Source organism: Geospiza fortis, unplaced genomic scaffold (assembly GCF_000277835.1).
Source record: "Geospiza fortis unplaced genomic scaffold, GeoFor_1.0 scaffold78, whole genome shotgun sequence".
Classification (NCBI taxonomy): domain Eukaryota; kingdom Metazoa; phylum Chordata; class Aves; order Passeriformes; family Thraupidae; genus Geospiza; species Geospiza fortis.
Genome location: NW_005054339.1, coordinates 5001766 through 5020120, shown reverse-complemented (window position 1 = coordinate 5020120; position 18355 = coordinate 5001766). Strand labels below are relative to the sequence as shown.

At 35.9% G+C, this 18355-nt stretch overlaps 1 protein-coding gene across 1 annotated transcript in view; it reads left to right on the top strand.

The window, feature by feature from the left end:
• Positions 1-18049, top strand: part of DNAH12 (dynein axonemal heavy chain 12) — a 57844-nt gene extending 39795 nt beyond the window's left edge. The window contains exons 52-74 of the mRNA XM_014307608.2: positions 341-481; positions 615-856; positions 1197-1344; positions 2264-2409; positions 2818-3032; positions 3922-4114; positions 4905-5097; positions 5527-5699; positions 6229-6369; positions 7503-7661; positions 8672-8816; positions 9638-9788; positions 10034-10287; positions 10836-10976; positions 11657-11794; positions 12878-13111; positions 13497-13682; positions 14215-14318; positions 15371-15575; positions 15743-15880; positions 16277-16368; positions 16602-16669; positions 17513-18049. Of these exons, the coding sequence (XP_014163083.1) occupies positions 341-481; positions 615-856; positions 1197-1344; positions 2264-2409; positions 2818-3032; positions 3922-4114; positions 4905-5097; positions 5527-5699; positions 6229-6369; positions 7503-7661; positions 8672-8816; positions 9638-9788; positions 10034-10287; positions 10836-10976; positions 11657-11794; positions 12878-13111; positions 13497-13682; positions 14215-14318; positions 15371-15575; positions 15743-15880; positions 16277-16368; positions 16602-16669; positions 17513-17703 (3798 nt within the window). The 3' untranslated portion in view covers positions 17704-18049. The remainder of the gene's footprint in view (positions 1-340; positions 482-614; positions 857-1196; positions 1345-2263; positions 2410-2817; positions 3033-3921; positions 4115-4904; positions 5098-5526; positions 5700-6228; positions 6370-7502; positions 7662-8671; positions 8817-9637; positions 9789-10033; positions 10288-10835; positions 10977-11656; positions 11795-12877; positions 13112-13496; positions 13683-14214; positions 14319-15370; positions 15576-15742; positions 15881-16276; positions 16369-16601; positions 16670-17512) is intronic.
• The last annotated feature ends 306 nt before the right edge of the window (positions 18050-18355 follow it).

Sequence of the window (18355 nt, the reverse complement as noted above, 5' to 3'; positions counted from 1 at the left end):
GAGAAAAAGATAGCAAATAATGGAATTGGTATGTTTTGCACAAGGGGCAGTGTAAATTAAGGCTTCTATGTGACTGTAATGCTCTTAGCCCTTATGGAGCTGCCACATGGAAGATACAGCAAATGCATTATTAGAAAGGGTAAGGATAGGATTAGAATGAACTCAGGAAAAGATTATGTAACATGACAGGAAGATCAAAACAATCAAATGAGCAGTGATTCCTACAATAATTATTATGGAATAGTTGTTATTTCATTGTGTAGAGAAATGGCAATGAATCAGTTCAATTTTGAAGTGTCAGCTGTGAGATCTGACGGGCTGTAATGCTTCTGTTACCCAGGATGCTGTCATGCAGAAGATTCGGACCGAGTACCTGACTAATCCAGAGTTTGATCCACAAGTGGTGGCTAAAGCTTCCTCAGCAGCAGAGGGTTTATGCAAATGGATTAAGGGAATGGAAGTCTTTCACAGGGTATCAAAGGTGTGGTTTTGGTCCTTGCCCCTTGGTGCTATGGAATCTTCCTCTGCTCCGTGTAATCACCCTAAGCATTGTACTTAATAATAAAGTTACACAAATGTACTAAAGCGTTTGTGGATTGGTTGTAATTGAATAGGAAATTGAACCCAAAAAAGAACGTTTAAAAGTGGCAGAGGAGTCCTTGGCAGTGACAATGGAGCTGTTGAATCAGAAGAGAGGAGAACTTGCAGAAGTTGAAGGCCGTTTGGCTGCTTTGGAAAAAACCTTTGCTGAAAAGACAGAAGAAAAGGCTCGTTTGGAATTCCAGGTTGATCTGTGTGCTAAAAAACTGGAACGAGCAGAGAAGTTGATTGGAGGCCTTGGTGGAGAGAAAACAAGGTCAGTTTAAAGTTCAAATGTGAGATAAAACAACCACTGTAGAACTAGAACTTGAAATTACGTTCTCTAAGCCTTTAATGCTGTGTTTCTGTCTGAGGACTGAAACACTAAAGAATGTCCTGCACCTTGAAATATTCCTAGTTGTTTGTAGCATAAAAATATGGGCAGCAACACTGGGAGAATTGTAGCAGAAATCTCTTTAAAATGAGAATAGAATACATGAATGAGGTTTTCATATTTTTCACCTATTCTTAGCTAAGATGAACAAAACCAAGTTGGTTTTTAACATCAATATCATTAATGCGGAGGTTTCAGTATGACTTTTTTCTGCTTGTCATAGATGGAATCAAGCTGCATGTGATCTTCAAGTGGAATATGATAATCTGACAGGTGATATTCTGATATCAGCTGGTGTAATAGCATATCTGGGGGCTTTTACTGCTGGATTTCGACAAGACTGTACCAAAGATTGGAGCAAACTGTGCAAGGTTAGAAGGTTGTCTTAGAGTTAACTAAATGTTTTGGTGTTTTGAGACAACTGCAAAAGGCTTCAAAAATCCCTTGTAATTTACCTAATGATAGCCTAGTAACCCTCATGGGTAAAGCAATGGGATCAATTCTGCTGATCCAATATTTTGTAGATTTGAATTTAATTAAATCAGTGAATTTACTCTACACCTATAATTTGCTCCAAAATAGCATATCAGAAACAAGAGACCGTCATTCATTTTGTAAGGCTTGATTGTTACTGAAGTAAAATCTAATTGTTTTGTGTATTTTTCCTTTAAACAAAATAAATAAATTTAAAATGCAGTTATGTGTAATGTAAAACATTCTATAACTTACACCATCAAATATTTTTATGTTAATTATATGGTTAATTGTGTGGTTTGCAAAGGGACGCTTTCAACACAGGAACCCTAACCTTTACATTTAACCCTAACCCTCACCCTAATGGCATATGAATGCCATAATTCATAAACCAAATAAATTCATAAATAATTGATAAATCAAGTGATTTAGAAACACTTAAAATGCATGAAACAGTAACAAATCAGCACTGGATTACTGTACTGATTTAATGGAAGATTTAATTAGGTATTTCCAACTGTGTATGTATTAATTTATAACTTTATGCAACAAACCTCCCTCCATGAATGTACCAAAAACTGGACAAATCTTACAAAATTTGATGGGAGAGTACATATTTAGTGGGGAAATGTAGTTAATTATTGAAATTATGGTTTTATTTTCCCCAGGATTTTTACTTATACATGACCTATTTCAGTCCCTTAAAACAAAATGCGCATTGTCATTTTTGATTGAAGTAGCATTTAATAAAGATATCAAGAAGCCCAGAATAAAGAAAAACGTTTATTTTGTTGGGTTTTCCCCCCTCTTTTTCAGGAGAAAGAAATCCCTTGTTCTGAGAATTTCTCTTTGAGCAAGAATCTTGGTGACCCAGTAAAAATAAGAGCCTGGAATATTGCTGGTTTGCCCACTGATGTATTTTCTGTAGACAATGGGGTCATTGTTGACAATTCAAGACGTTGGTAGGTGACAAAAAGGTTTAATTTTCAAATCCAAGCAAGTTCCCACTTAAAAAAAAAAAAAAAAAAAGAATGTATCTGGAAACAGTGTAGCTTCTGTAGAGCAATATAATTTTAAAAGGAGTGGAATCTTTATATTCCAGGGGGGAGGTAGAATATTTTACAAGAATTCTGTATTCTGGTTATATTATGAAAATTGTTAAACATTTTTTGCAACTTTTATAGCTATTTCTGCTATTACGTTTCAAATTATTGTAAAACACCTATGCATCCATTATTCACTGATATCTTAAAATAACATAATTAAATTTTATCACTTCTTCTCGACAGTCTAATACAGAAACATGTAAAATAGTTTAAAATTTTGGAAAATGCCTGCAAGTACTGAGAAAACCATCCTGTGTTTTCTAGGCCATTAATGATTGATCCTCAAGGTCAAGCAAATAAATGGATCAAGAATTTTGAGAAGGACAACCGTCTGAATGTTATCAAGATCAGTGACGCAGATTATATGAGAACTGTGGAGAACTGCATTCAGTTTGGGACTCCACTGCTGCTAGAAAATGTTGGGGAAGAATTAGACCCATCTCTTGAACCTTTGCTGCTTAAACAGACATTTAAACAAGGTACAGCAGAATTAATTTAGAACCCTGAAGGAGAGGACATTAATGTTTAGTTTCTAGTCTCTGGCACCACCTGATGTTTTATTCATATTGCTCTCTTCTTGCCTTAGTTCTGCCTCTTGTAAGAGAATGGTTATAGCACAAGAGTCTGAAGTTTTATTTTTTAATAAATTTCATTCCTGCCTATCATGAAAATGGTTTTATGTGAAAACCTTTACCAGATCCCTATAGGAGACTAAAGAAGTTCTGTGAAGGAAACATTGTCAGTGAAATTGTTTTCTTGTTAATTTTCATATGTTTTAGTTTGATGATAATATTTGCTAAATTTTGCACAAATAAAGCAAATAAAGCTGTCAAGACATTTTGCTTAAGGCATAGTTTTCACTGTACTTAGCAAGTAGCTATGAATTTGGTTTTCAGCTTTTCCTCCTGTTAGATGACAGAAAAGTGCACATAAAGAAATTTATGTTTTCCCTTCCTTCTTACCTAGTTGTCCTTTCATGTTCAGAATTAAAAACAAAAGGAAAGCTCAAACACTTTTTTTTCTTTGTGGTTTCCTCTTTCAGACAAGTAATTCAATGAAAGAATAGTCTGTAAGAATAGAATATTTGGGAATAATTCCACAGCTCATTTTTGGCATCTCTAGTTTTTGTATATGCAAATTGGAACTACTGTAGTGATAGGATTGACTTGATTTCATCTGCTGAGAGGGATAAGTGGCCTCATTGAGGTCTCCGAGAATTTTTCAGACTCTCAGATATATTTAATAATTTTTACTTCTCAGAAAATTTGTCATTGGTGAGAAGTTTGCTTTTATTTAATGACAGATGTATTTTTTCCTATGAATAATTGGAGTAGATAAGTTTTTTAATGTTTCTCTTCTTAACTTCAGGAGGTATGGAGTGCATCAGGCTTGGTGACAGCATTATTGAGTATTCCAGTGATTTCAAGTTTTTTATTACCACAAAACTAAGAAATCCACACTATATGCCTGAACTTGCTACGAAAGTTTTATTACTCAATTTTATGATAACACCAGAGGGACTTGAAGACCAGCTGCTAGGTATTGTTGTAGCAGAAGAGAGGTAAGTCTCTCTTTATGGTAAACAGCCATTAAAGGTTTTTATGGTAAAATTTCCAGGAAATGGGAAATTAATTTATTGTATAAAATAATGGATGTTACATGGTATGAATGTTGCTTTTATTATTTAAAAAGTTTATTAGGGAAGTGTTAGGGGTAAGTGTCCAGAAGTCAATTAAAATAGCAGATGTGAAATCATTGTTTTTTCATGGCAATTTTCTCCTGAAATATTCCTTGAACATTAGAAAACTTTTTAAATATTATTTGAATAATTATTGTTATTTTTTCAATGTGACTGAACTGCCTGACGAAGGTGTCGAATGATGAGGATTTCATTTTAATTTTGTATGAAATAAATGCAGAGTGCCTCTGAAACTGATTATGGGTCATATCTGAGCCCTCACAAAGGCAAGGAGAAATAGTATCTGGTTTGGACAGGCATGTCCGTGTAACTGTTTGCTAACAGAAGTGTTCCAGCAGTAAACTGGCTCTGTGTATCACTTGGTGGGTTTTTTTCAGGCAGCAGAGATACAATAAAGGAAAAGTGGGATGCACTGCCATTTTCAAAATGCTAAGATGTTAAAGATTAGACCATCATTTCCAAATACTGAGTAGAAGTAATGCAAAGAAATCTATACTCACCAGTATAAATAGATGTTAAACACCATAAACCTCCTTAAACTGAAAAGAATATTCATAAATAACTTCCTATAGGAAGAGGGAGTAATTTTCATGGGCTTCTTTTGCAGTCAGTGCAAGATGAGCGCTGACTGATTTTGGTTTTTCTTCATTAGGCCAGATTTAGAAGAGGAAAGAAATGCTCTCATTGTTCAGTCTGCAGCCAATAAAAAGAATTTACAAGAAATTGAGAAGAAAATTTTAGAAACTTTAGAGTCATCTGAAGGTGATATTCTGGAAGATGAGACTGCCATCCAGGTCTTGGATTCTGCCAAAGTCATGGCTAATGAGATCACAAGGAAACAGCAGGTAAGGAGTATGTATGTGTGCTTCCCTCAATAATACTGAGAAATTAGATGTTAAAATTTGCGTCCGGCAGAAGGTCTCTGATTTGGATGCATAGCACAAGGAGCAAATTCTATACTTGTGAAATGGAAAGAGAGATAAAATTGGATCTGTTCTAGAATCTTCACTGGTAGTTTATTCAGTCTTTAAAATGTTTTAAAATATATGTATCTGTAGTGCAGGTAAGTAGATCAGGCAGCACTGGGGTAGGGCCAAGTGCTCGTTTTACCTACTGGGGTGGTGCCTTCTGGAGCAGAAAAGTCGCTTTACTCTGGTGTTTCAGTGCTGTATGGAACTATTCCAGAAATGCTATTAAGCAGTAACATTTTATAGAACATGAAGAGTATTAAGGCTATTAGAAGCTGTTGTTTGTCCCCTGCTGTTGCTGTGCAGATTGCAGAGAAGACGGAACTGAAGATCGCGGAGTCGCGGGAGGCGTACCGGCCCGTGGCGCAGCACTCGGCCGTGCTCTTCTTCAGCATCGCAGACCTGGCCAACATCGACCCCATGTACCAGTACTCCCTCAGCTGGTTTGTCAGCCTCTATGTCAGCTCCATTCACGACAGGTAAAGAGGGTCTCTCTGCAGAAAATAAAGGCATTTCATTCTCTTCTTATGAATAGTGGAGAAAACTATTCATGAGAAGAGAACGAAACAGTTCTAGAAAAAGTTTGCCTCCTTAAATGCAGGATTTTGAAGGAAAACAGGATTTATTAATGAATTAATTTATCTTTCTGGTTACTGTTAAAACAAATTATGAACTGTAAGGATGTGCTATATTTAAGTATTTTTAAGAATGTGACTTAGTGTGATGTCAGGTTCTGAAATAGGCTCCATTTTGAAGACTGAGTGGCCACTACTTAACTGTGGCAAATTGATTTCAACTTATTATTTTGCTTGGGACTTCTAAAAGTGCTGCAGTCTTTTAAAAAGACAGGGAGTATAGTTGAAATTTTGGGGAAACTGACACCTAAGTCCCTTGTGGAGTCTGTGGGTCTGATATAAATCCTCTGCAACCCTAAATAGATGAGATTTCTTAAGGATTGTATATGTTATTCCGTTTGAAGTCTCAGTTTATCACTTCTTTTCTTTTTAGTAATAAATCCAAAGTTTTGAAGAAGCGACTTCAGTATCTAAATGACCACTTCACCTACAATCTGTACTGCCAAGTCTGTCGTTCACTGTTTGAAACAGACAAGCTGCTCTTCTCATTTCTGTTGTGCTGTAATCTGCTCATGTAAGCTCATTTTTGTGAAGTCTCTTACTAACAGAAACTAATGATTTTATCGTGGAAGCAGGTACTGGTGAAATGGAATGTTCTTGTGCACATTGATAATAATGCCTTTGGAGTAAGGTCACGAATACCTTGGGCTTTCTAAGATGTATAATATTAAAAAATGGAAGAGAGTGTGAGTGCATGTATCACTACTACAGGACGCATTATGAAAAAAAAGTGTGCCAAATGTGCCCATTTGTCAATGGTTTTGTCAATGATAAATCATTCTTTAAAGGATCTGGGCAGTGTTACATACATTTTGACATTACTTATGTCAAAACCAATTTCTGTTAAGAAAACATTTTAGAAAGAAAACTTAAGCAGTAATGTGTAATGCCAACAACTTCTAGGTTTTTGTCATTGTTTTTCATTTTTTCTCTGTTACCTTTTTGCATAACATCATGTGATCTCAGATTCAGTCTTCTCCTTTCCACCAGCTTTTTAGTTTTCTCTTCCTAATTTTGTCTGAATACATTATGAAAGAAATGATATGTTCAAAATTGCACAACCACAATGTGCATACTTAATTAATTACAGTGTGTACTCATCTGTACATGGATGTTCTTCCTGGGCCAGTCTGTAAGGGTACTCTAATTGTAGAATGCGTTATTTTCTGCAAAGCCTTTAAAAACCAAGAATAATTGCACTTAAAAAAAAAAAAAAGAAGTGCAAGTATTAGGAATAAGTTCTTCACCAAAAGTGCTGTCAAGCACGGGAACAGGCTGCTCGGGGCAGTGGTGGAATCACCATCCCTGGAGGCATTTAAAAGCTGTGTAGATGTGGCACTGAGGGACAGGGATTAGTGATAGCTTGGCAGCGCTGGGTCAATGGTTGGACTTGATCTTAAAGGTCTTTTCCAACCTAAACAATTTATTGATTGTAAGATTTATCTCTTGAAACCCTTCCATTAGTATTGATCAGACATTTTTACCATGCAATTTTTTAAGAATATAGAATATTGAAATCTAATCTCAGCTCTTACTGAAGCAGAAGCATCCCTAAAGGGCAGTGAAATGTGATTAATTTGAAACCACTGTTTAAATTATGTAAAATTGTATCTCAATTACTGGTTGATTTTTTTTTAATATATATAGGGCTAGTAATGAAATACAACATCAAGAGTTTATGTTCTTACTAACTGGAGGTGTGGGTCTCAAGAATGAGCACAAGAATCCAGATCCATCTTGGCTATCAGATAAGAGCTGGGATGAATTATGTCGTGCCAGTGAATTCCCAGCTATGGAAAGACTGAGGTATGGTAAAATACTGATGTGAATTGGCCTGAATTGGTTTTGACCAATACATATGTTACATGCTGAAAGAAATGTTTGGTATGTTTTCCAAATCAGTGCCAGAATGCAAGGGGGATGAAACCAGCCCCTTTTTTTCGTTATCATGTTTGCTTCACTTACTCCAATCAGTCGGATCACTATTTATAATATTATGTAATAAAACTATTTTTTCTAAATTATTTGAGGTGTTGCCTAAAGAAATTTTTCTTCTGAAATGTCTTCATGGTAGAGAAACAGTGTTTTAAAGGGTTCAGTGAAAGCCAGAGATGGTAGATGTAACAGAATTCCACTGCAGTTCTGGGGAAGGAGTTTTTCTAGTAAACTATCTTCTCCTGAACTCAGTACAATTTCACCGTGGGTTTAAATAGAATTTAACACTAATTTCTGGAGACAACATGGCTGTACAGGACTTCCATAAATTAGCTGAGTGCAAATATTTGGAGCATTTTGATCTCAATGCAGTAACACTGCTCTCTTAGAAGAAGTTCTTTGAGGCTGTTTTTTGTTTCAGCCCCTTTGGAGTTCAAGTAGCAATGTGGATGATGATCCTGCCTTTAAATAATCTGAGAGTTGTCCCATTGCCAAGGACATACTCTGCATGTTGAGTGAAGGAAAATAGTTGGGTTTTTTTTTCCTAATTAAATTTCCTGGTAATTTTCTTCAGTTAAATTGTGGTGTTTTCCTGAACTAGTGGAGGCAGAAAATTCACCCAGACCTATGAAGGTGCAAGCAGTGCTACCTGGAGGAACAGACAACTTATTGTCAGCTTGGAACATTTCAGGTGGAATCTCTCCTCAGCAGCATGGTGGAAAGAGATTTTTCACCGTTCAGCATGGAGAAGCTCAGCTGTAGGATTATTATTTGACATAGATATGAAGTGTCTTAAATGACAATACAGTGTAATTTGCCTTTGATAAACGTTAAAAAAAAGACTCCAGGTATTTATAGTACTTGTGGTTTTTTTTCTCTAGGAGTCATGTTTCTGAAAATATACGTGAATGGCAAAAAATGTATGATAGCAAAGAGCCTCAAAACTTTCCATTACCAGAAGAGTTGAATAATACATTCAGTGAATTACAGAAGATGATAGTTCTTCGGTGCTTAAGACCAGACAAGGTAAAATGTTATGGAGTGTTTGTAGACTGTGCCATGCCTCTTCCAGTAATTAATCTGTTCTTCATTATATTTATTAAGAAAGTAAATGCTGTTCTTATTTTTCAAGTGACCAATACAAACACCTCAAGCATCAGCTGAAATCTTTCTTTCTGATGTGATTTAATGAGTCTTTTGGAGGATTCTCATTGTTCTAGCTCTCTTGAAATATTTTTTCATGCCTAGGCTGTTTCTTGCTGCACTCAATATATTTGAGAACAGGACATATCAGCCTAAAAAAAAATACACAGGTTATCTAATATCTTGTGCTTTCATGCAAATGATAATTAAGGCAAAAAGAGATAAAATGTGTTGATTTGAATGACCAAGATGAACTTTCAACAAATTCTGCCTTTGGTGCTTTTAGCAGCTCTTGTATTGCATTTTCTTGAGGTGCTATCAATGTTAGAATTTAAGGCATATTGCAATTGCTCCCTTCAATTAATAAAAAATAATTATATTAATATATCCCAAGGGAGAATGTGCTTGTCCTCCGCATCAGGAAAAGCCTGACTAAAGGTCTTAATGTTATTTATTATTCTTTATACAAGGCATGTTATTCTTGCTTTTCTAAAAGCATTATTATTCCTCTTGTAAGGAAAAAATAAGGAGGGAGGTGTCAACAAGAGGTGAAACCTGAAACCTTTGCTTTTGGATCACTCTACAAGACTGGTCTCAAATCTCTGCAAATCAGAGAGGTGTCTGCAGGCTTGGGCATAAAAGACATTGTCAGATCTGCACTTAAGTCTATATTAATGGTTTGTATTTGCTTTTTTTTTTACCAGATTGGTCCAGCTATAACAACATTTGTTACTGAAAAACTGGGGAAGAAATTTGTAGAGCCACCACCTTTTGATCTAGCAAAAAGTTACTTAGATTCAACTGCTACAGTCCCTTTAATATTTGTACTATCTCCAGGAGCAGATCCCATGTCTAGTAAGTATACACAGAAAGTAGGGACCTCAAATTCCCCTTCAATCCACAGTGAGGATTAATTTCCACTTTCTGCAAGTAGATGTGAGTGCATTGTGTCAGACTGGTAGAATTCTGTGCCCCTTCAAAATGCTAATTTGTATGTACATGTAAACAGAATGGTAATAGACGTTTTTATTTTTTTCTGACATAATTCAGAAATTCATTTTAATATGACTGCTAAAATCTTATGCTTCTTTCTGTTCAAGGCCTCCTGAAACTGGCAAATGACAGAGAGATGGTAGGAGATAAGTTTCAGTCCATCTCATTAGGACAAGGGCAAGGACCAATAGCTACAAAAATGATTCAAACAGGAATGGAAGAAGGAACATGGGTTTGTTTACAAAATTGTCATTTAGCTGTCTCATGGATGCCAATGCTGGAGAAAATATGTGAGGAGCTTGATGGTGAAAAATGTCACCCAGAATTCAGACTTTGGCTTACAAGTTACCCCTCGCCAAAGGTATGTGCATGGCCCTATAATCTCTGTTTAGGGAAAGGGAAAGTTGATGACATTTTTAGGGAATTTTTGTATACCTGAATGAGCTGATAATACAAAACTTCTCTGAAATGCAATGAGGCTTTGAAGAGATAATTTAACCAATAAAGGACATTTAAAAATAATTATAAACATGTTAATATCAAGCTTCATTTGTAATATTTTGATACTGTGATGTGCAATATTTTGTGTACTACTCAATGAAACTGCAATCTGTCAGCATATATGATTGAAAAGGGTTTTTTTTTCTCTCACATAAATAAAAAAATTAGTCTTGCATTTTATCTGTGAAGTGTTAAATACCAAGAAAATATTTTAAAATACAGGTTTGTTATTTACAGCAGAGTCTTACTTTCTTGATGCCTTGGAGAATTATTTATAAGCTGTTGACCTTTAAAATGTAATTTCTTGGAGATAGTTGTTAATGCAAAAAACATAAAATAGTAGTATATTGTTAATATAGAATCTCTTCCACACTTTCTGAATGCAGTTTTGTTTTTTTTTATTTCTAGTTTCCAGTAACCATTCTGCAGAATGGTGTGAAGATGACAAATGAGCCTCCTACTGGTCTCCGGTTAAACCTACTTCAGTCATTTCTTTCTGATCCTATTTCTGATCCTGAATTCTTTGCTGGATGCCCTGGAAAGGAGCTGGTAATGTGCCTATCTCTTGAGGCGATTTTGGACTTCGGGGTTTTGTTATCCAATTTCATGTAGCAATATTTTAAATGGTTTTTTATGCTTTATTAAATCACTTACATGCTACACACACATAGTACACAATGTACATGGACTCTGAGCATTGATTAGAAAGGCATGTCTGTTGTTAGTGAGATGATAAGCACTGAGGAGACCTTTTCTTGCTACCAGGGACCAAATACTGCAGTGCCCACATATATTATTGATACCTGGTGAACAACTTAGCTAATCATTACCTGTGAAGGAAGTGAAAAACAGTGGCATCAGAGATATGAGTTATCAATGTGCATAGGTGTGACAGCACCTAAGGACTTGCTTTGAAAATACATTTGTATTTTTTGTTTATCTAATGAACCTTGAAAATAAATATCTGGTGCTTTTGGAATTCTTATGAAGTCAGTTGTCCTATACATTAAAGAATATCATGGTACTTGAGGAACTGGCTAAATGTGCTTGCTTATGTGGCACTGTGTGTGCATTTGTTCCCTGGGCAAAAACCACAAGGTGCTTAGTGGTGGCCTGGATTTACACCTGGGTGGAGAGTGGTAATCCAAGGGTGCTCACTACACAAGTTACAGACTACCGTGAACTTACAGACTAGTTAATAATACATTTTTCTTTTGCTTTTCTCAAAGGTGTGGGAGAAACTACTCTTTGGAGTTTGTTTCTTCCATGCTCTTGTTCAGGAGAGAAGAAAGTTTGGACCCCTGGGTTGGAATATACCCTATGGATTTAATGAATCTGACTTGAGAATCAGTATCAGACAGCTGCAGGTAAAATCACTGATTACCTCCTGAACTCTGATCTTGCAAAACACAGCTGGGAGTCACAAGGAGCAATACACTAAAGTTACCTCAAATGTTCGTAGATATTTAGGACTTCAGCTGTAAAGGCAAGGAACGTTAATCATAAGTATTTTCAAAATTTTAAATGACATAAAAAGTTTAGATTTCTACAAGCATATGGGATATAATGAATTTATGTGAGTATTATAAAAGTTAAATTTGTCATGTACGAGAGCTCATTGTTCTTGAGGTAGCCCGTGGCAATGAGAGTCACCTATTAGGTTGGTTAGTAGGAGGACATTTTTTTACATGTATACGGGTAGTTAACAGAACCTCAGACTGTTTTCCTTCCCCAGAATGAGATGGTGAACACTACTTGACCTTGAACCTTTTATAGACACTCTGTCTTAAAGTCAGGAGAATTAAAACTGAATTATAGAAGTTGAAGCTGAAGATTTGAAAAAGTTACCAAGAAGTTAATGAATGACATTGGAGGAAGATTAAAAGATACATTAAGTGAAACACATGTTTATTTCTGGTGCAGAAAAATGTCCGTCCGAACTGAGAAATCATCCACTTGTAAATAATTGAAGAATGAAGATTTCAGAGTTTGAGTTTCCAGCACCTAGGAAGAAAACTCCATAAACTGCAGTTTACACATGCTATGACTTCCAGCTTTTTAGTCTGTTGGGCCCCACTGTTGTTTAGCAGATATTGCAAGTCTCTAGAACTGCTCTTACATTGTCATCTTATTGCAGGGGTTCCATGCTGTTGTCTCCTCATCACAAAAGTTTCATACCTTCTTGGTGTTTCTTGTGGGCAACTCCTCAAAGCACTGACCCTTTCTTCTTCACAAAGCAGCCAACTGACTCCAGTTCCCTTCTCAACCAGCCACCCCACTCTTTTATAACACTCTTCTTCTCACTGCTTACAGCTGTGGCCTGTTAAAGTCAGGCCTGTTCCTAATCTTTGATAATTGGCCCAGCTGCAACTCCTTAGGGGTAAGATTTCTTTCTACACTATCTTTATTTTCTTATATTCTATCCCCCTACACTCTTATTTCTGTTTCAGTTATTCATCAATGAGTACAGCCACGTTCCCTTTGAAGCTGTCTCTTACCTGACTGGTGAGTGTAACTATGGAGGTCGAGTGACAGATGACTGGGACAGACGTTTGCTGCTGACAATGCTGGATGATTTCTATAACCCAGATATCATCGAGAATCCTCGGTACACTTTTTCTCCCAGTGGCAACTACTATGCGCCACCCAAAGGCACATATGAGGAGTACATCGAGTTTATTAAGGTAAAAAAGTAGCAACAAGATTTTGCACTGTTACAATGATGTGCTAAGAAAGCAATCCTGAAAGCCTTAAAGAGGTAGTTTTGCAGCACAACTAATTGTGTGCTCAGGTTTTTGCCAGCATCCTTGTATGATCCTTGCCATAATCTCAAATGTTTTGGAGAGGGAATCACTAAGTAGATAGGGGCATGTGTAGCATCGATTCTTTGGAAATTACTTTCTGCATGAGAAGTGGTGGCTCTATCACCAGTAATTCTGTCTGCAAATACCTGCTACTAAGGTCCTCACTCACTTGCAGCTGAAGTTTTCACTTGGCTTCTTAAAGAAACCTTGGATGAGATTCCGCCTGCTTTATGTCACCCAGACTTTTTTTTTTATTTTGGCCTAGAATCTTCCCTTTACTCAGCACCCAGAGGTATTTGGCTTGCATGAAAATGTGGATATTGCAAAAGATCTTCAGCAAACTAAGACCCTCTTTGAATCTCTCATTTTAACACAAGGAGGAGGTTCTCAGGGAACTTCTGGGGGTGGTGACAGCACTCTTTATGCAATTGCAGATGATATCCTCAGCAAGGTATTGTATTGTATAAATTACTTCAGTATATCTTTTTACAAAGCAGAAATTCCTTAACTAGAATCTTCACTGTAAAGTAGATTTCATCTTGAAAGAAAAGCATTCTGAAAGGAACTTAGTGCAATGTGAAAGTAAGAACTTGTGTGGCTGTAACAGACCACAGCTATATTTCAGTTGGAAAAAAATTTTATTAATTTTATTAAATAGGCAGAAGACAGTAGAAAGAGAGAAAAGAGAGCAAAGAGCACTTGAAAGAACAGTTGATTCATTCACATGAACAAATTTAAAATTAATAAATAGAAATATATTAATAAATTTTCTTAATATTAAAAATTCTAGGTGTTTTTAAAAAAAATGAACATTAAAATCCCACAAATTTTTATTTAGATTGAACTACTGAATCCTGTATTGCTAAGATACTAATCAGAAAGTTTAGTGGTTTCTATTGCTCTGCAAATTTTCACATTTGCACACCTTAATGTAAAATCATAGTGATATATTAAATGATTTCGAAATGTGTTGTCATTTACAGCTTCCAAAGGATTTTGACATTGAAAGTTGCCTAACTAAATATCCAGTGAGATATGAGGAAAGTATGAACACTGTGCTGGTGCAAGAAATGGAAAGATTTAACCAGTAAGAACATTGTTTTATTAAATTTACCAGAAATCATTCCATTCACAGAAAAATATTTCTTGCAAATCATATTCTGTAAGCCCTGTGGTGTGTGAAATATTTTTTTTTGTTCTTTTCTAATTGCCTGCAGTGATACCTGCAGTCCAAACACCCTTGCTCCTTGTGGAGAGTCAGAGTGTAGGATAGATGTCAGGCAAAATTAACTGAAAGAGAAAAGAAGAGAGTATGAGGAGGTACTGGGAAAAGAGAATGCAAACAATATATAGATTTTTTTTTTAACTTCACTTTCTCTTTCACCATCATTACCTTAATTTTATTTTATTTTCCTCATATTTCTGACCTGTAAGGTAAAAGAATTAGAAAGTCTACATGCTCAGTTATAGTTTATTAAATGTTTTCTGTAATGGAGATATTTTTGTTTCTTAATTTTCTCATGAATTTTTCCCCCTTTTCCTGATGCTTTTTTCCTATGCCTAATTTTCACAATTATTCTTCTAAGACTACAAACCTAGAATTGAATATATTTTTCTCCTTGGGTCCTCAATCTCTTTTTTGACTTTGTTTCCTAATTTTCTTTCTTATCTTCACCTGCCTGTCCATTCCTTCTTTCTGAATATTCTCTGTCTTCCTTTTTTTCTATTTTTCACTTCATGTCTCCTGCTTAATTTTCTCCCAAGTGCTCTCTGGCCTTAAGTCTCCAAGTTATCCTTGTTGCACACCCTCTTCTTTTGCAATCAAAACCTTTTTCCTTCATCTATAATATAATGGATACATTTGGAGTTCCAAAATTATCCTCTTACAAAAAAAAATCAGAGATAACAAAAGAATTAATTACTGTTTGTAGTCTTAAATAAATCTACACTAATGCCCAAATCCATGACTTTACAGACATGGTTTATTGTGCAGATATCTATCTAGATATATAGATTTAAAAGCTATAAAAGTTCTATAGATGCCTCCATAATCCACTTCTTTTACTTTTTTTCCAATGACATAGTCATGTTTAACAAATCATGCAGAATGTGTGAAAATTGTTTGTTTTTTAATTCTAGTTTAATTCGAACTATTCGCATTACACTAATTAACCTGAAGAAAGCCATTAAAGGATTGGTTGTTATGGATGCTGAACTGGAAGCTCTGTCTGGCAGTCTCCTTATTGGAAAAGTTCCTGAGAAGTGGGCACAGCATTCATACCCAAGTCTAAAACCATTAGGGAGCTATATTGTTGATTTGCTAGCAAGGCTGAAGTTTTTACAGGTAATGCACAAGTGGCAGTGCTGCCAATTGTTCAATCTATAATTTGTGAGTGATAAGGAGTGATAGGCTTTGTTTAGATTTTCTGAGTACAATTATGTAGAAAATAGTCAAAGAGTATGGGATTCCTCTTTTTCTAGTTGTTCAATGTATTGCTTTTCTCTCTCCAGGATTGGTATGAATTAGGGAAGCCTGCTGTTTTTTGGCTATCAGGATTCTATTTTACTCAAGCTTTCCTAACAGGAGCCATGCAAAACTATGCCAGGAAGCACAAGATTCCTATTGACCTTCTAGGATATGAATTTGAGGTATGGATAAACTATAAATTAATATTTTATTAATCTGAGTCCTGATGTTGTGAGCTGTAGTAAATAAATCCTGGCAGGACTGGCAGGCTAAATAACCTCTGTGGAAGAGGTATTCTCAAAGTGATTAAAAGCAATTCTATCACTGGACGCAGAACTCCACTCAAGGAAACCGTGTATATTTTTCTGTGTAATTAAAGCCTCATTTTGTAACCTACAAGAAAGGTAATTAACAAACCCAGAGAAGTCTGCTGTCTCTACAGATTTATATAAAAGTAGCATTGAAAAGAAGGGGTTAATATATTATTCTCAGTTTGGTTTGATCAGAAAACTGGCATAATAGCTCAAAAAGCAAAGAGCTGTGAGACTTTAATGACTTGTAACACTTATTCCCTGCAGGTTATTCCTCGGGATACTGCTGATACTGCACCAGAGGATGGTGTTTACATCCATGGATTATTTTTAGATGGAGCTCGCTGGGACAGGACCAAGTCAGTAGCCAAATGTTTCACTCTGGTTCTGGAAAGCTTTTTTCAGTGCTCAAGCAAGACTGGTTTAAATAATTTAAGTGATACTTTTCATATTATTGAAATAACACACCAAATTAAGCACTGTTTCATGCATGGAAATGGGTAAATAAAAACAAACAAGCAAGTAACAACCAAAAAACACCCACCAAACCCCTCAAGCCACAAACAATGACTTTGTTGCTGTCTCTCTCCAGGGGAATATTAACTGAGCAGTATCCCAAAGTACTCTTTGATGCCATGCCAATCATTTGGATAAAGCCAGGTGAGTATGATTTCTCTGATGTGTGAGCTATTCAATGAGAAATTGCAACAGTGGTTTCCTTTTTTTTACTGAAGATCACTGAGGAGAACTTTTCACAGATTTACGAAAACTGTGTTTTACCTTATGTGATTTAGCAAGGTTTGCTCAGGTTATTTTTAGCTCTGTGATAGCTGTCTTTCCTACTAGTAAGATAATTTTCACAATTCTTGTTTTCTTTGATTGAGAGGAGTAAATCCTCGTTTGCATTTATGCACAAAATCAGGACTTACTACTGCAACTGCTGCAACCTAAGTGTTAGCAAATAGGCAGTATTAAAATTTGCCACTTTCTCTGCTTGTGCCTTTTCTTGAGAGTGGATTAATTTATTCAGACCTTCATGATTTTATGCTTTGCACAAGTTCCATGCAAGAAATCTGGGCATACAAAGAATTCTTGCGGAGTTCTGTGCTTGGGTCTCAGATGACTTGAATTGAAGTTAGATTCTCTGGCAATTAGATAGAAATTCTTGTAGAGCTGTGAAAAACTCATGTATAAGCTATGTATTAGCTAGGTAACTATTCAGATTTTAATGTGTCTTTGAGTATTACAAAGCTGGTAGAATCACAGGAAGGCATTGAGTCCTGAAAATAAATTTTAGCTAAATTAGTTGGGTTTAAGAACAAAACAAACCACACAAGAAAACACAAGAAAAAGCCAGATAATTTTATTCTGTTGTTCACAAAACAATTTTGCATTTTTATTGACCTTTAAAAATGTTACTGTAAATACTTAACATTTGCATGTAGATTGTTTTTACCATTAGATGTGCTGAATGTAATGCATTCTTTTGGGGTTTTTTTGAAGCTGTAAAATCAGACATAAAGAAGACCAATGCCTACGTTTGCCCACTCTACAAGACAAGTGAGCGTAAAGGGGTCCTGTCCACCACGGGGCACTCCACAAACTTTGTCATTGCCCTGAGGCTCAACACGGACCAGCCAGTGCAGCACTGGATCAAGAGAGGCGTGGCCCTGCTGTGCCAGCTGGATGACTGACTGGGGACACTTCACACTCAGGCTTCACACCTGCTTCTCTCTGCTGGCTTACAGAGGAAATGGAACTTAGTGTGGAAAAGAACCATCTGGAGGTTTTTGTATTGTGAGAGGGCATGCAAATACTTTCTGACCCTCAAGCTTTTGTATTAAGTGTGTATAATTATTATTGTAGACTGTCTTTACAATCTGTCAGCTGTACAACTAGGATTTTAGCCCTTGGTGATATTATTAAAATTAACACCTTCTTTGTGCATTAGTTGCATATAACAAAATATATTTTCATGGGAAATGAAAGTAGTCTGTGCTTTCTGAGAGAAATATTATAGGTAATAAACTTGATTCTGCACTTTTGTTTTCTTTAAAAATAATTTAAAAACATTACTCAAGCATTCTTTCTACATCTCCTCCAGCAAAGAACTGTTTCCACCTTGCATTCAGATACAGCCATCATCTGTTCTGTGTATGGATCCCTCCAAAAATACAGTAGGAATAACTGAGTACATAAAGGTCTTACTCCATCCTACCATCACTATTACAACTGGGCATCTGTGTCCCTGCTTATTGGGTGTTGAACCACTGTAAGTCTGTCTTTCTGAAACTGCTTTCCCCTTTAAAAATTCTATTTTTCAATTGCTTTTCTATTTATATTAAT